This window comes from Echinococcus granulosus (genome assembly GCF_000524195.1).
Source record: "Echinococcus granulosus chromosome Unknown EG_S00011, whole genome shotgun sequence".
Lineage (NCBI taxonomy): Eukaryota > Metazoa > Platyhelminthes > Cestoda > Cyclophyllidea > Taeniidae > Echinococcus > Echinococcus granulosus.
In genome coordinates, this window is record NW_020170391.1 from 439,876 (window position 1) to 456,969 (window position 17,094).

General features: G+C 44.2%; 1 protein-coding gene across 1 annotated transcript; it reads right to left on the minus strand. All coding sequences in view use genetic code 11, as the record gives it.

Moving 5' to 3' along the window:
* Positions 1-685: 685 nt before the first annotated feature.
* EGR_02427 (Serine/threonine-protein kinase SMG1) lies at positions 686-16,875 on the minus strand (the record flags this gene model as incomplete). The annotated part of the gene is made up of 21 exons (XM_024491676.1): positions 686-817; positions 1,913-2,095; positions 2,528-2,749; positions 2,987-3,397; positions 3,512-3,841; positions 4,072-4,192; positions 4,423-6,535; positions 6,603-7,233; positions 7,421-8,152; positions 8,468-8,710; positions 8,931-9,133; positions 9,260-9,595; positions 9,805-10,063; positions 10,134-10,403; positions 10,535-10,786; positions 11,072-11,957; positions 12,224-12,649; positions 12,984-14,593; positions 14,894-16,504; positions 16,703-16,801; positions 16,834-16,875. 21 exons carry the CDS (start codon positions 16,873-16,875, stop codon positions 686-688), a joined length of 11,112 nt encoding a protein of 3,703 aa, XP_024353827.1.
* Between the last annotated feature and the right edge of the window lie 219 nt (positions 16,876-17,094).

Below are 17,094 nucleotides of genomic sequence, written 5' to 3' on the forward strand. Positions count from 1 at the left end.
CTGCTGACTGCGTCATTGGCACCGCTTTGCCTCTGGCACAACTCTAACTGCCACGACCAATGTCAAATTTTTGTCAAGTTAAAATAATCCTTTTACATTCTTGCGTTGTTTATTAACCAGCGACTAAGTCAAATCAATTTAGCAGCGTTTGATTGATGGATCATTCAGTTGAATTTTGTAAACTTTATGTAAACTCACAGGTTTCAGAAATGATGCAAATAAATACTCAGGCATTTCTAGCAATTAGTCCCTCTGATCTCAATAAATTTATGGAATTTCCTTCACCTGAAACTGCAGAGGACTCATATAGGTTATGAGCTTTAAATATGGACGCCATTTTTTTGGTTTTTACTGGAGACTTCAGAAATGCCAAGCGAATATGTGCTGAATTCGGCCACACTGCCTCAGCGACGCTATTTTTTCCTGTATATTACTAGAAAGAATGTAGGACCGTGTGATCGATGTAAATAACAGGATTACTCGTTAAAAAAACTAAATAGAAGCTGAGGTGCGTGGTCAATGCTAGAATCTGAACTAACACTTGGTAAGGACTAGCGGGAAATCGTATGGCTGCACCTAGAGAGCAGATTAAGTTGAGGATTTGTTTTACTTGTTAAAACGACAAAACATGGCTCTTTCTCATATGTCAAATGGTAAGTGTAGGGATCGCATGCTTCCCCTTACATCATGGAGGCTTCATCGTCGTCATAATCGCCCACCCGCCACACAACGCCGAAATCCTAAAAACGAACGCCCGCGCCAGCACACACACATGCAGCAACGGTGGTGGTGAAAAGCCGTACTTTTTCCTCTCAACCTGACAAAGTTGTATGAAGAAGTGCGATTACAGTGTTAAGTGGCTTTAAGTGTGAACAATCACCATCGGGTAAAAATTTTTGGTCTAAAATGTATGGGACGCATTCAAGTGAACAATAATTACGGTTGAGGAGTTGAATTATTATTACTATACTCCATTTTAAATAAAACCCCATACCTTTTTAGACAGTTAAGGGTCAACAGCTAGTAGCAATAATTTGTAGCTTTGTGGGGATCTCTGACCGATCAGATACTGAAATGCTTGTCATGAGTAAAGCAACACTGAAATTCGACACCCCAGTAAGCCCAAATATTCGGAATATTGATACTAGATGGATATGAAAGCCACCAATTAAAACTGTAATTTAGTTGTGGATCATACCCAGAGAGACCTACAATACGCTGAATTAACATAGCCCGGCAAATCAGAAACCGCATGCCAAGCGTAGGCCTGGCCCCTGTTCTGCCAAAGTTGATACCCACGACGACACCAAACCTACTATTAGCATTTCAGTAAAATAAGTGTTAGCTCCACGCAATTAAAGCGAGTGGCACCACTAAGTGAAATCGCACCTCCATTATGCGAGGAACCATCGTACCGTTGGATAACAGTGAATCTCCTCACTCGACTAGATAGTTGGATCAAAGACGTAACACCTCACAGGAGCTAACTTACACGCCTCAAACTACTCAAGCTTTTGGTGACCACTCAACTTGCATCACGTGCACCATCATTGAATTACCACTGAAGATAAGGTGTGCCGGGTCAAATGCGTATAACCCAACCTGCGGTATCTCGACGACCACATTTCACAAGATCAACGCCATTCAACTTGGCGGATGACTTGCACAAATATTTACTAGGAAGATTTTGTTAAAATTTTGCAATAAGTGACGGAACCTCGTGGGAGATACAACTAAAAGAAATAAACAATTCATCTGCCACCCTTACCAGCCAGACGACGGCTTTTTGGAGCTTTACCAACGTGCGTACGTTGAAATTTAGGCGAAACCAGGATATCGGTCACCGCAAATAAGATTTGGTGAGCAAGGGATCTAATTTGTAAATGAGAACACACGAGATGCATGAATTAACCAAACAAGGGAGAGGAGCGCAGGCATGGAGGACAGGGAAGATATGCAGAGAACGTTGAGCGTGTGAGCGGAGTTTACACAGCAGACGTAGTTCATTTTTCTGCTTGATACGATGAGCGACAGCGCAGACACGGATCGGCTTCCTTCGCAGATTCGAGATCCGAATAGGCGCCGCAACATTACACTGAGGATATGGAATATTACAGTCATTTTATGGAATTAATGGATGACACATCAAACAGATTTAGGCACTCCACTTAAACGAACAAAAATCTAGATTTAGCACAGCAATTAATGACTTACGAAAACGCCTAAAATGATGATAGAATACTAATTTTTGATCAGGCACAATGTTTCAAAAAGTAACTGAGGTCATGTATTGGCATCAGTGGGGGGAATGTTTGTTTTCAGGTCACATCCAGGCCAAAAGGATGTCAACACACCTCAAATGAAAGTAGACTGCAGAATGCAGATTACGTTGCCCAGTTGATCCGACTATTTGACAGTCATGCCAGCGCGTTAGGAAACTACAAGAGCGCTCACACTCCCAAAAGAAACAAGGGCATTGATCCACGATGTTTTGATCACGCTATTTCACTTGCTCATCTTCTCACACCCACGGAGTCCAGCCCTCGAACATGATCGAGAGGTGCTTGGGGTCCATGGCCGTGCGGATACAGAGATCTGCCTGATCTGTGAGACTCATTACCGGAGCGTCATATTTCTTTGTCAACAGATCATCCACGCCCTGCAGACGACGACAGAGTCGTCGCAACGCTTCAATCGCCTCAGGCGAAATCTGTTCTTGAGTCAGAGTATCGCTCGAAGAAGCAACGATCTACAGAATTCCAACAAAAGAGGATCCAACTCGAAAACTTTGCGATTGAGTTTACTACAACAGCCATCAAGTCCAGGTTTGTATGACAGCATGAATACAGGTAGTGGACGAACTTTCCAATGACAAAATGAATGAATACAGTCAGGTCAGTGTATGAAAGATAACGTGTACAAGAAATTGAAACGAAATTCACACTTTTGAGTTAAGCTGGCATTATGAACAGTAGATAAGACGTACTTTACGATCCTCAGAAAGAGCGGAATCAGATAACTTGGATTCAACGTCGGTTTCTCGGTTTTTCTCGCCAAATCCCAACTCTCGAATAGTTGCGACAATTGTTGCAGAATCCGACTTTTTCAAGGTAACCCAAATGCCTGTTTCAATAAGCTTCGTAAGGAGAGGTGTAAGATCATTGCGCAGATACAAGGAATCGTGAAGAATAAGCCTAACGGAGGAGAACACTGCCTCTTCCCTTTCATTTGAATCGGTGACCAAGTCAGTGAGCAAGTCAGAGAAGTTTTGAACCAATCGACCGGACGTCGCCAGCCAAGCGTCCTGATCTTCTAACCACCTAGACCAAATACGTTCACATTCGGCATCATTGTATAGCTGACTGAGGCGAAGTAATTGCTTAATGTATGGACGCATCTGGAAGGGAAGAAAATAAATTATCAAAAGCATTGACAAATCAACCATCTTTGTTCCCCTTACTAAATGCAGTGACTTCTTAAATAGTTTTAATCACACATAAAAATGACACACCTCCGACAAGAAATTTTTTTCAAAGTCGCAAAATAGCTGGCGAATCAATGCGACTTCAGCGATCTCCCCCTGACAATTTTGATTTTGGGACGTGGTGGAGTTGCTTTTCTTCTTCCTGGTGGCGAACGATTTGGAAGTAGTTGAGGCAGCGCCAGTGGTCGTGAGTGCCAACGTGAGTGAGTGCAGACGTTCGGCAGATTCTTCCAAAGCCTTCTGAGCTTTAACCAGGCGGGTGGATATTGCATCAACAAGCCTCATATTCGTTTCACTTGGACCGGGCACGTCAACTTGGGTCCACTCAGTTGCGGGCCAAGTGAGACCGTACTCCTTCTAAAAATAATCAAAAATTGCGCTAAAAGTAGTGATATGAGTAATGCCAAATAATATAAGATAATACTAAACACGCACATATGGTATAGTACGTACATCAATAAAGTGCATTTTTGATTTCATCGCCAAATTAGTGGGAAAAACCGTAATGGCGTCAAAAACCTTTACATGCCAATGTAAAGAACTTTATCAACAAACTCTGACAGAAAGGTCACATGAAAGTAGAGTACCTTCATATTGAGCATGATTGAATCAAGAACAGTAAGCTCGTCACCAAACCGAGTGTACGCTTCGCATCGAGAATCGTAATCGGCAAAGAGTGGAAGCAATTCGTCCATGCAAGATGACTCGCTAAAACACATAGGGATATATCGGCGCAAATAAACTTGAGCTAGTAAAGCAGACGGATCCTGCTTTATAAAAGGGAAAATGTGTACACGTCACACTATCATAGACATCGAGTTCAGTAATTAGGCACATAAATAGATCTGGAACGCGATCAATTATGTAAAAAAATGAATACGCATATCTAGGCAGCAGGAAATGAAGAATTACTTCTAGGGAGACCAACAATTACTTACCGAAGGCGATCATATTCAGCTGAACAAATGGCGTCCCCCAATTCACAAAGTTCCCTCGTCGAATCATTCAATTGTTCATTTTCTGTCCTCACTTTTGCTATAGACGTTTCAAGACGATTCAAAAAGCGCCGGAGGGATGTTTCTGACTCATCCTTGGAATCGTGCAGCCAATCAAAGACCTGTTTCAACCTCTGAATCAACTTGACATGTGCTTCATGGGCATCGATTTGCTTCGCAGCAACTGCTGTGTACATATGAGAACTGGTTGTGGTGAACATGCTCGCTAACACAGATCCTGTTGTGGCCGACAGTGCATGCACTTCGGGCGGTTGTACACTGAGGAAGTAGAGTTCTGCTGAATGGATCATCCTATCAACGAAAACAGTTGGTGGACCTCGAAGATGCGACAAAGGCACCATACGCTCAATTTCGAAAATCGCTTGTCTAACAGTGAAGCCGGATTCCTCTAAGAGGGACAAAAGCAGACGACTACAGGCCAGCACTGATTCACTCACAAGAGCCAATCGATCTGCCAAATGAGTGAAGAATTGGCTTTCCAAAATGGTGACATAAGGAATGGAGGGTATGGAATGCTGGACCTTTCCATCTCGAATATCCGTCCATAGTTGACTGATTTCGATAGCGACTTTTAGACTGGAGGCCATACCAGCTGCGTACACTTCATTAAGCCATGTAGTGACAGCGCCTTGTTCAGTGGCATGACGCCAACCCCAGAGACTTGTTGCGCCCTGTTCGACAGCACACCGGCTCTGGAGATTGGCGATTGCTCGAGAAATTACATCTACATGCACCCATGTTACCGCAGTGATTGGATAATCAATCAATCTCCGACACAGCTCCTCCATCTCCGAAGTGGCGTTCAAAAAGGCGAGATGAATTGCCAGAAATACTTCTGACAAGGGACCGTTATTATTTTCGGTTAGAAGACGATTCACTTCGTTCTGAATTTCCTCAGCTTCTCCACTGTCATGCATCACCTGTTGGAGGCAATCCAGAAGCTCTAATTCTGCGCGAGAAGCAACCTGAATGGCATCCTCCAGTTTTGGCAAAAGAAGGTTGCATAAATTGTCACGTAATTCAACCAATTTGGTGATCAACTGATAAATGGTGAGGAAAAACTGCAGTTCACAGTTAGCGTCAGCCTCGTGACCAGCCCAGAATGGTATTGCGGATGAATTCCCGGAAGGGTCCAGAACAGAGAAGGCGCAAGCAACAGCACTGACCCGTTGATGGAGAAAATCAATGTGCTCCAGAGGTTCCAATGTAAGAGTAGAATGGATCATAGCAGCGAGATTCTTTATCAATGCCCACTTGAAAGCCGGTAGAATCATCACAGCATCTTGTTCACTGATGAAAGTAGTCAAAGTGGCTTCGCTCTGAGTAAGAAGAGAGGGGAAGTCGTTTAGAGCAGACGAGGATGGAATGAAATGTTGCGACTTCAGAGCACTAAGATGCGTCTTAGCCTCCGTCAGTGCGCCCTGGAGACGTGTGTATCCAGATCTATTGAGCAAAGAACGTGGAGGGTGGAAGAATTGTGCGAAGGATGACTTGATATCGCTCTTGAAAATGGAATTATCAAGAGCCTTCCTGAGTGCGTGGATGAGTTGGCGTTTGGTGGAGAACCATAGGGTATTTTCGATGGTAAAATGAAGTGAAGAATCGTTTGGCACGATGTATGCTCCGGCAATATCTTGGTAATCATTAATAATCTTAGCAAGATCCTTATTGGCATCCTCGGGGAGGCTGAAAACTCCCGAGCCCTTAGCGAGCCATTTAGTTAGAAGATGTAGGGCGCTACCAATGTCGTACTCCATGTTATCTGCGAAATCAAGCAGACATTTCTTTGCTTCCAACACCTGATGCTTTGCCTGTTCGATATCACGCCAACGCGACTCGAACCCTGCGAGCTCCTTGCTTGAGTTACCTTTCAGAATGGCAAGTTGCTGCTTAAATTCTTCCACCTTTAATTGCTTTTCTCGGTAGGTTTCCCAAACTCTAAGATTGCTCTCAAGCACATTCATGGCCGAATACAAATGCTCACACAATCCCCTATTTGGAACTACGAGTTCTGCGAATCTGGCAGCCAATAGCCCTAAAGAGAAGAGACCACTCATTAAAACAACAGAGGCTAAATAGACGACTGCGTTGTCATAACTTACCCGAAGATCTCTGCAATTCCACAAGCAGCCTCTCAAACACACGTCGTCTCTTTGTAAAAGGCTCCCGGCCACTGGAAGATAAAGTGTCGGCGGAAGTTGATAAACATCCACCCCGATATGCGGCAAAGTATGTGAGATCAAAAGTGCTCCAGGCTGGCCCTTTAGCAGTTGCTCGCATCCAATCGGTGAGAGGATCAATTGCAAAACTTTGCAGTTGGATAAGGAAGAGTTCTTGAATTGATGCACAAGTACTAAGGGTTTCGAGAAAATTAGCTCCGAAAGTACCCCCACCACCCGAGCTAATAGAAGAGGGGTCACACAGCGGTCCCAGAGGATGTCGGAGGATTCGTGTGAAGCGGAAGGGAACTAGCTCAGGTACCCGCAAGGAACGACCCTCATCAAAACAGACGTTGAAGTCGATGTGGATGAGTGTCCCCGTTGTAAGATCAATTAGAAGGTTGTCCAAATGTCGATCGCCAAGACCGATGAGGTAGCCAAAAGCCGACGTGATTCCGAGAGAAGAGGCAAAGGTTTGCGAGGCTCGCCACCATGCAGACATGTTCGGACTTGCCGCCCACAGTTCACGGGTCAATAAGTCGGCCGGTGTCTCCGATTCCAGTGTATGGAAGACCTGAAATCCATTTCAGTTATCAGTTAGAAAAAAATTAGTAAATACAAACATTTTAGTAGCTAAGACAAATTTTGCCATTTACATACTGAAATAACGGTCATGTAAAATCGCTCTAGGTAGGAAGAATAGTATATAGGTAACTCAAAACCACCCTCACTGTCTTAAGAGTATGAAAACGAAAAATTACCTTAAGAAGGACGTCCTTAGGCCATGACGAGCGTGAGCTGGATGAAGTAAGAGGAGGTGGTAAAAACTCTTTCAATTTGTTGTAGAATAATTCAGAGGGTTTCGGCAGCGCCATTTTAAAGGACTCAGAAACTATGCCATAGGGAGCTGCATCGATTGCCTTCCTCTGTTGCCAGCGTTTGTAGAGAGTAAAAATAGGGATTGCGCCCTGCACCATCTGAATCAGACCTGCTTTTGGGCCAATGGGAGTTACGGAGTACGTGCGCGCTGTGGCGATAGCGCGCGCACGAGACCGAGACCGGAAGGCAGTGTTAGTCAGTCGCATGAGGCCCATTATGCGCGCGTCCAGGCGCAGATCCTCGAGGCACTTGAGAAGGTAGGGGAAGGACTGACCCTCCTCGGTCCAAAACACCACGCGCTTGGGACGCGTCTTCGTTGGGTATACGCTGATTTTAGATCCAACACGAGCGAGGTGAAGGTGAGCCCTACCAGGTAGTGGGATTTCCAGACTTCCATTGAGGGCAAAGAGATTAGGCGAGATTTGAAACAGACTCAGAAATCGGCTTGAAATAGTCAGATGGCGAGCCTTTTCATCATCACCTTTTTTGGTCTTCTGATTGAGCGTCTGGAAACGTGAGAGTAGTCGCTGCAGAGGTACAACGGGCGATGTTTTCCAGTTTGGTATTGATGGACTGCAGAACTTTTTCAGTGATACAACTGTTTCGTCGATATGCTAAGAAGGAATGAATACATATTTAGTAACGATATTAATAATATATGCAACTTTGCTCTGGTAGGAATATTCACTTTCATTATGAATTTCACTTTCATTAACGAAATCAGCTAAAGTAGAGACAAAACTGAGTAGTTACATTTTATCAAGAAAAGTAAGAGCAGTGCTAATAGATCAGTTGATTGACCACATACATACCATGACCAGAATTGGCGCGAAAAAAGCAAAGTTTTAAAGTATAGAACAGAGCAAGAATGATGTCAAGTAGACCGAGCCAATGATACAATGCGGTGTACGTAGTGAGGTAGAACTTACCTGCTTGAAGGTGCTCTGAAACCAAGCCTCGTGACTCGTCTGGGCAGGAGTATCGAGGGTCAGGGTGCGAAGCTGTTGGAAGATAGAAAAGGTAGGTGCCAAAAGAGCTTCGTAACGCAGTTTGTGGATATTATTTAGGCGGACCGCATCGTCCCCTAATTCAATCGGAGACTCGGCCACTTTAGCAGATGACATTGGAGCGTCTGTTGTGGTCGCAGTTTTGACTTGCTCAAGTGCATTCACCTAAATAGTGGGAAGGGTGGGGAAGGGGAATGGAAGAAAAAATAATGGAACAAAAGCAACAATAAAGTTAAAACCGGGCATAACATGATCGACAAAACCTATAATATTCACACAAACTCCTACATCAATGGCATTATTATGCAGATCATATTTCTATTTACGAAATAAAAATTGCGTATTCGAAATATCTTTAGAGCCTCTAGATTAAATAAATGCTAACGGTAAGAACAGTACAACATGCCTTCCTGTTCAAATCGTCAACATGCTGAATGAGAACACCAGACCAGAGTTCCTCCCAAAGGACCGCAATGCGGCGCATTTCCACGATAAACGAGGCCACCTGTTCCACCATGATTCCATAGCCAGCGTCACAAAGCGTCGAAACTAGCTTACCATGGCTTCGTGTACGTATATCCAGTTGTGCTGTTTGTGGAAGTACAAAAAATATTGTGCAATGTAGTACATCGGTAATGGAATTCACCGCAACAATCAAGGATTAGGCTGAGCATCAGTGAAATGGTGTAGAAACAGGAGAGCCATTCTACTCACCACAGTCCACTCCTTTGCTACCGACAATTGTAGGGAAGACTAGTCGATTTGCTAGAATTCGATCGGTACTGGGAGAGTCTCGATTCGTCATACGAATAAGACGACTGAGGAGATCCAAAAGGCACCGGCGAACTGTGGGGTCAGGGTGCCCTAAACGATCCAGGATCTGAGGGAGGCACCCCGTCCACACTAGCGGTCCCGAATGAATGGTGGTGAGTGGGGATGGTGGGGAGAGCAGGACCGAGTCGGTGGAACTGCCATGTACCACAAGGTTCTTTACCGTGATGCGCAAGAACCGACATGGTTCATCGAGTAAATGCAACAGTCGTAGAGTGGCTGAAAAAAAGAGAAAACAGAAATGACCCACGTGACTCTCATGATTTAAAGTGATATAGTACTTTCAGTGGCAAAACCTATAGACAATGGACAACCGATGAAATGCATCAAATCAAATAGCCAGAAGCTGCTGGACGAACAAAACCAGTTCTTTGGCGTATAACAGAGCAGGATATGCGATTACAAGGATTGAATATTACATAAATTACCTAACGTTGACTGGATTGGTTGAATGCGTTCACAAGGCTTTGAAACATCTAACGCATTGACATTATCGTTTATATGCTGACCAGCAACAGAGAGAAACGTTACGTAGGCCTGAGCAGCGAACGATTGCAGTGTGTAGAGTCGAGTAGTCAATAACGAGGCAAGTGATGCGCACCCCGACAATAGAGGACCATCCAAAGCAAGGGTCTCGCCAGTCAGATTCGTGCCATTCGATAGGTGATCGACAAACCGACACCTCAACTGAAGAAAGCTTGGTTGCCAAGACCATGTTGGGTAAGTCAACAAAGACTAGAGATTAAACTAAACTTACTGGATCATCGAATGGAATATCAGCATCAGAGAGGTCGTCGATACAATGGTGGTGCGATCTGAAATCGTCAGCATCGTCACTAAGAAAAGTGTACAGTTTGGCCAAAATTCGGGCCTCGACCGATTTATTCTTCTCAATAATATTGGATGGCAAAAGCTGAGAAAGTGATTCACATTCATCTGGAGTGAGTGCATCAAATAAAGTAGTCGTAATTGAATCTGATTGAGGGCATGCGAGGACTCTCATTGCCTCTGTTTTGGTCTGCTTGACCTAAAAATGGGAAGCAGTTACTGGCACTACAAAAAGTGCAGACTAAACCGAAAAATAATGGCTGAAGAAAGGATGAGCGGACAGGGTCTACGGCAGCGTAATGTGTTGCATTTAAATGAAGGTAAACATACATCGTGTTGACCTCTCTCGTAGCACCAGTGAGCCATTTGGAGCCAAGCCAGAGCAGAGGCATTGGTTGGTGAGAGGTGAGTGGCGAACATGAGGAGGCGCATTTGGAGTTCTGAGGGTGAAGAGGCCACAGTCGCTTCGGTTTCGTCACTAGGGGAAACGAGTGGAACACCATCCACCCACGGAGAGGACGCAAGGCGACCAAACTGAAGTAAATGCTGCACCAGGCGCTGTGCATCCCCCTGAGGGGTGACCTGTAAATGCGATTGTATAAAGGGTGAGTGCAAAATCCAACAGTATAAAAATTCCAGAACGACTATGCAAAACTGGAACCAAGCTCTTCACTACGCCGCAAGTGATGTAATGCCAGTAAATTTATGCACCCAAATATCACAATGCACACAGAAGAAACGCATTAAACAAGACTGCTGGATTTACAGTAATCAGCATTTGTTCTGAGTTAACATCAGCATGGTAAATCAAATTCAGAATTTTCTTCTCCTACGTTCAATATATATTTATATGTAGCTAGCCCTAACCACAATGGCTTCAAAGCGCATCTTTCGAAGAATCAAATAGACACAAAGATAAGAACATGCATTTTCAACTTCACAAACGCCAGCTTCGGAAGCGCAAGTGAAGAAGACTTCCTGACACATGGTTCTGATTTCTCCTGCCTGGGTCGAGGATGAGGCATAAGTCAGAAACTTGAATAACTGTAAAGCAACTGAGACGTTGAGTAAACATTGTTTCGCGTGCTCGATACGATCCGAAGTATTGGTGCCTAATACATTACGCAGAAGGCCTTGGGACAAGCAAGTCATAGCAGCAATTCGATCGTTGTTACCGCCATCTGACGTCCAGAGAAGATTTGCGATGTAGCGAATTAGGCGCATTCGGTCTAAACTTGAAAAGTCCGCTCTCGAATTGACGATGTCAACAAGTTTGATATAGTTTGTTATCTCCTCCTGTATATCAAGAGCAGTGAGCTGCTGCCTCAGCAAATTCAATGCGACACCCCTGGAGGAGTCGACCGGTAAGTAGTCATCGCTATGAGGAATGAGAAGAGGCTCACAGGCATCGAGGAATACTGAAAGATTTCCATTCTTTCTTGTCAACATACTCCAGGTACCAATACAGATATCACCGACAGCAGAGAGAGCCGTGGGTCGGTTGAAAAGAAGGTCGGCCTCAAGGGCCAGAGCTGGAAGAGATGGCTCTGGCTCCAAGCGGGGAATATCGCGACAATCTTGGTAGTTGCCAAAGTCGGCCAAAGAAACAACCGCATTGGCGGTTTGGCGTACAACATTTATGACCTCAGAAACCGAATCTGAGCCGAGAGATAGTAGTTTATCCTCTTGCTCCGTGAGTATTGAGGCAACAGAGTTGGAAGATGGTGACAATGCGGATATAGCATTGTCCCAGCTGTAAAAATTAACATAAATTGCGATTACAAAATTAATCTCAGTAAAGTTTTCATAAGACAATTTAGAGGTTTGCCTGCTAAACTCATCAATCGAGTTTCCAGCAATTCACGTAAAAAACGGGACGGGAGAGATTTCAAAGATAATTTGAAGAATCCGTTTAGGCTGGGTAATAAAGGCGGCTCTGTAATTAAGGTGTTCTTATAAGTTGATTTTCAGAAAATGATTACAGTCATACGGATGTAATAAACGTAGAATTTAACCTACGTAGAAAGCTTTTGCAAAGTTTGAAGTCGCTGATTAGCAATGGCGGAATAACGAAGAGGCAGCTCATCCATCGCTTTCTTTTTGCCATTATTAGCAAGGTTTTTACGCTTTGCCATTGGAGTATCACCTTGATTATTGCAAGCCACAGGCCTGTCAGGGAGGTCTTTCTTGCAACACAGCCGGAGAGTAGCCTCGCCGGAGTAACCCACACGCACGAGAAGAGCGGTAAAGAGACGCCGTGCAAATTCATAAGAGAGTGCACCGAATGAATCAGATGACAATGGAAGCGGATAGGATTCGAAAAAGGCAGAGAAACATGACAAGCCCGCATCCAAACCCCCTCCCAGTATGCAAACGAGACCATGCACCCAGCTATAGAGATGCACCCCTGACTTGGTCGAATTCACCGCAATGCGCTCAAGACACCTGGAAGGAGGACAAAGCGTTACCTTATATTTAATCAAAACACCAATCTTCAATTTAACTTGAAGCCACTTTATCACAGTAACAGTAGGTTGCTCTTTTCAATCGAAATCGCATCAATTTATTAATTTCTGACCATCACTGACCCATTAATCTCTTTACGTTGCTCCATGCTGTAAATAAAATTTGGTAACGGATTAAAAGTAGTGATAACGATGTTTGTTTCATATCATTACAGCAGAATGTTCACATTTAACACTCAGCAGAAGGTCACACCCCACATCGCGATCCAACATTAAGACCGGATGGAAAAATAGGCGCTAAAAAGGTTACGTACGCATAGACAAGGGCAAGTTCATCAGCTGCGCCGAGATGATGTAGTGCTTGAATGACGCAGAGAATGATTTTCTCAGGATTACCGAAAACCGAGATAGTGTTCAGCAGTTCCGGCGGATCGGATGTAAGAACCTGGTGAAAGAGACTGTAGACGTTCCAAATAACTGTTGCAGCCGCTTCAGATCCTTCCAGTGAGAGGGGAGCCAACCAGACAGCCAGAGTGGCCAAAGGCATCCGCACACGATTGAACCACTGATGACAAGTCATTGAATTCGCTTTGAAGAAGGCGTGTGCAGTGGGATGGACGGGTGGAATAACAACAGCAAATCCATCCACTGCATTTGTTGTAGCTTTTTCCAGCAGACGCATAAAATTAATCACAAGGGCTGACTGATTAATCTGCCACGCCAGTGATTGTCGAATTACTACAGTACTTGAAACACCAAGAAAAGATTGCAATTCCGGAACCAGTGAATGGGTACCCATTCGTTTTGTCAAGCTGGATAAAAGTGCGTGAATGATGGCTTCGATTGAGAGGAATGTTTTCACTGGGTTCGCCCAGGGAGCTACCTTCAGTTTGTAGTCGACCATAGACCAAGTGGTGAACAAGAAGACTAAACTCAAGGGAGAAGTGTCTGATGCATACCAATTGGTGCTACTATCTGACGGAAGGGGTGAAATCAAACAAGCAAGACGACGTAGCCAATCAGAGGAGCTGGTCAGAAGCTCCAATCGACTCGTTCGCTCCTCAGATAGATATGGTGCACCACGAGTGAGAATGCCCAACACACCAGCGGCTGCAGGCAGACTTGGGAACGCACCTTGTGCTCGCAACAAGCTACCACTTTCCTTAGCTGCACCAAAACTCACTGGATTAACTAATGAACAGGTAATAAGCGAGGTAGAAAGTTCGAGACTTGTGCTGAGATACCAATGGAGCATGAAATTAGCAGCCCGAGTGGATTCAAACTTGGCCAGCGATGGACCGAAAAGTAGAAGTAAGTCGGCTCCAGATGACTGAATGCGAGGAAGTGGGTGGCTTACACACAGGTAGGCGAGCTCTAATACCTCTGAAGATGCTGTCTTGCCCTTCCACACTCGAATCAAGAGCCTAACGGCTTCACAAAAATATGAACCATCATTTGCCCTAACGGGAGAGTAGGGATTTTGCAGGAGACGGAGCAAGTAAGTGCAGAAAGAATGAGAAAGCTGAATCGCCAAAGAATCGCTTATTGTTTGAAGTAGGTGTTTGCTTAAAATCAGCTCCTGTAAATTGTTTGACGCTGTCAATAGCAACTGCTGGATGACGAGTAGTAAATCTCCGCCGCATTCCGCGGTGCGGTCAATCCCGTAGTTCAATGTTGATATCAGTATCGTCCAAAAGGCGAGACGAATACGTTGAGAAATTCTAGAAAAGATGGCAAACTGACGATGCAGATCTGCAAGAATAAGAATTAACCTGCCATTGGCAGCATTTGCAAGGGCTACCCGTTCAGGTTCGTTAGATACAGACTTCCAGATGGTTGCAAATAGCGAAGCGCTGAAAAGAATAAGCAGATCATTTTCGACATCTATCGAACATTTGCCACTCGCCAGTTTGGTACATGCAAGCTGAAAATCAGCAATGCACATTTCTACTATCATGACCAGCATATCACAACTGGATAAGTGACGTTTGGATAAGTCACAAAGAAGATTAAAAACAGCCAAGGAGCCGCTGCTACTTGTTTTCAGTCGGTGTAGTAATGTATCATTCCCAAAAAGCACCTTGAAAGTAGATATGACCAAACTGGGTGAATTTTTTGGAGTCCTTTTAAGCAAACAATACGCAAGTTCGCATAAGATCTTAATATGACAAGGAGAGAGTTGAAGAATCGACTCATTTGGCGGTTGACTTAAATATGATCTGACTTTCTGTCCGAATTGATCGCCTTCAACTGGCATTGTGGATTCAGTAAAGAGGAGAATAGCGTGCACATGTTGTACTATATCGCCGTAAGTCAACAATGGAAGACAATAAGTCGGTGGTACGTAAGTTCGTGAGGCTGAAGACGGCTTCGACCTGAGAGCGACTGCAGGCGACATCAACTCAAGTCCATGAAGAATATTCAATAGCCGCTTGTTCCAACCAGAAAAGTCAAGAGAGACAAACTTTACGCAGCTAGACTGATGTGACTCTGAGAGGCACTTTTTAACTCCCAAACAGATGCCAGCCAAGACAGCGAAGTAGAGATTGGTCGCTATGAGTTTTTGCGATATTTCCGTTGAAACAAAGGGAGCTTGCGCATTGCGTCGAGGCACAAAACTTGAGCTGATCTGACGGTACTCACTGACAGCCTTTTGCAGAGATACGTCGGCATCCTCAAGCAGATGTCCAAGCATATCACAGGTGGATTCCGTGAGTAAGTGGCCGGTGTCTGGACTTGATAAATCAAACCACCATCGCCTCAGGTTGCAAGAAAGTTCGGACAAAAGTGTGCCGACAGCGACACCACGATAACCACTCGATGCATCTACACACCACCCAATAAGAATGTCTGCCAAGTCTGAAAATCTCTTGCTGAATTCCAGCTGATTATAAGCACCCACCAATGATATGAAACGGGCAAGACGTGAAACATTCCCAGCCTGATCAAGTGAATCCGTTAACGAAACAAGATCAGATATTAAATTAGCAGTTATCTGACAAACGCGTACATCGCAAACTGTATTTTGATGGCACCCAGTAGATGAACTGCAGCTAGACAGAATACGACTAATAAAGGAAAGTATGCCAGATCGATACTGTGAAGATGTGTTGCAAGACAGGCTTCGTAGCATTCTAGCAACGTAGGCTACTTTCAATTCATTGGAGCTGCCACTTAGATGAGACGACTCTGCTTGACTGCAGGATAATTCCGTATCCGACTCCAATTTGACGTCTTCCAATTTGTACAGTCCATAAAAAACAACTAAATGAATGCAAATATCCCCAATCAGAGAAATCAACCGGACCGGACAGTGCTTTTCACAGACGGTAATTTCCAAAACACGCAAATGAGTCTCAACGGACCGAAATCCATTAGCGGGAGCGCCACGCTTGTTAATCCTTGTAGATTTTGATGAAGATAATTCCAACGAATCAAGCAATTCAATCAACTGTTTTGCCGAAGATATACGAAATCTTTGCGATAAGTTGGCACTAATTATCCTTTTTACAAGCTGATTAAATCTGTTATAATGGCGACTGGGAAATGGGGGAGGAAGACTCTGCATTTGTGATGTGAGCTCCCATTTTTGTCGCGAAAGATCAAAGTCATAGCCGCAGCCTTGAAATTGTAGCAGTTTGATAAGTGAACTAGTATGCAAGTCAACGAGACCGCTGGAACTGGATATCGACATTTGTGCCATTTGTGCACCAATGGTGGCTTCGTTGAAGTTTTTGTGGTCAAATTTTGATGAGGAATTCTCCGAAAACTTTTTCCGTTTGGAATTAATATCGTTGGGTGGGCAACTTTTTTGAGCAGATTGAATCAAAATGGCCTATGGCATAAAACAACCAAAACAGTACAGCAGGTGAGAAAAATTAAGTGTCGATGCTAAATTACAAAAAATAGTACTCCAAGTGCTAACAAACAATTAACATTCAGGAGTAATGGATGCGTTATACAGTAAACGATCGATGAAAACTAGCACGGCAGCTCATGATCACCATAAAAACAGTTATATAACAGGACGCACCTCAGTTCTATCATCAAATGATGCCCCCAACTGTACCAATTTACGGACAGTATCCCACATATGCGCTGATTGAGCAAGAAGCAGAGGGGTTTCATTTTTCTAAAACACCGTTGACAGTAAACCCATAGTACCTTTGTGTAAACATCGACATCAGCTCCACTCGCGACAAGCATGTCAACTGTTGTAACATGGCCACGCGTCGCAGCGAAGTGAATTGGCCTCCAACCCAACTACAAGCACAAAATAATTTGCTGATCAGCTTACGTTAGTTGATGCGTTCGGATTGGCCTTGTTACTTAAAAACCAGCGAACAATCTCCTTATTTCCAATGTACGCGGCAAGGATCAAACCGGTGACATTTTTGTGCTATCCATCAGGCTAAGTAAAATTCG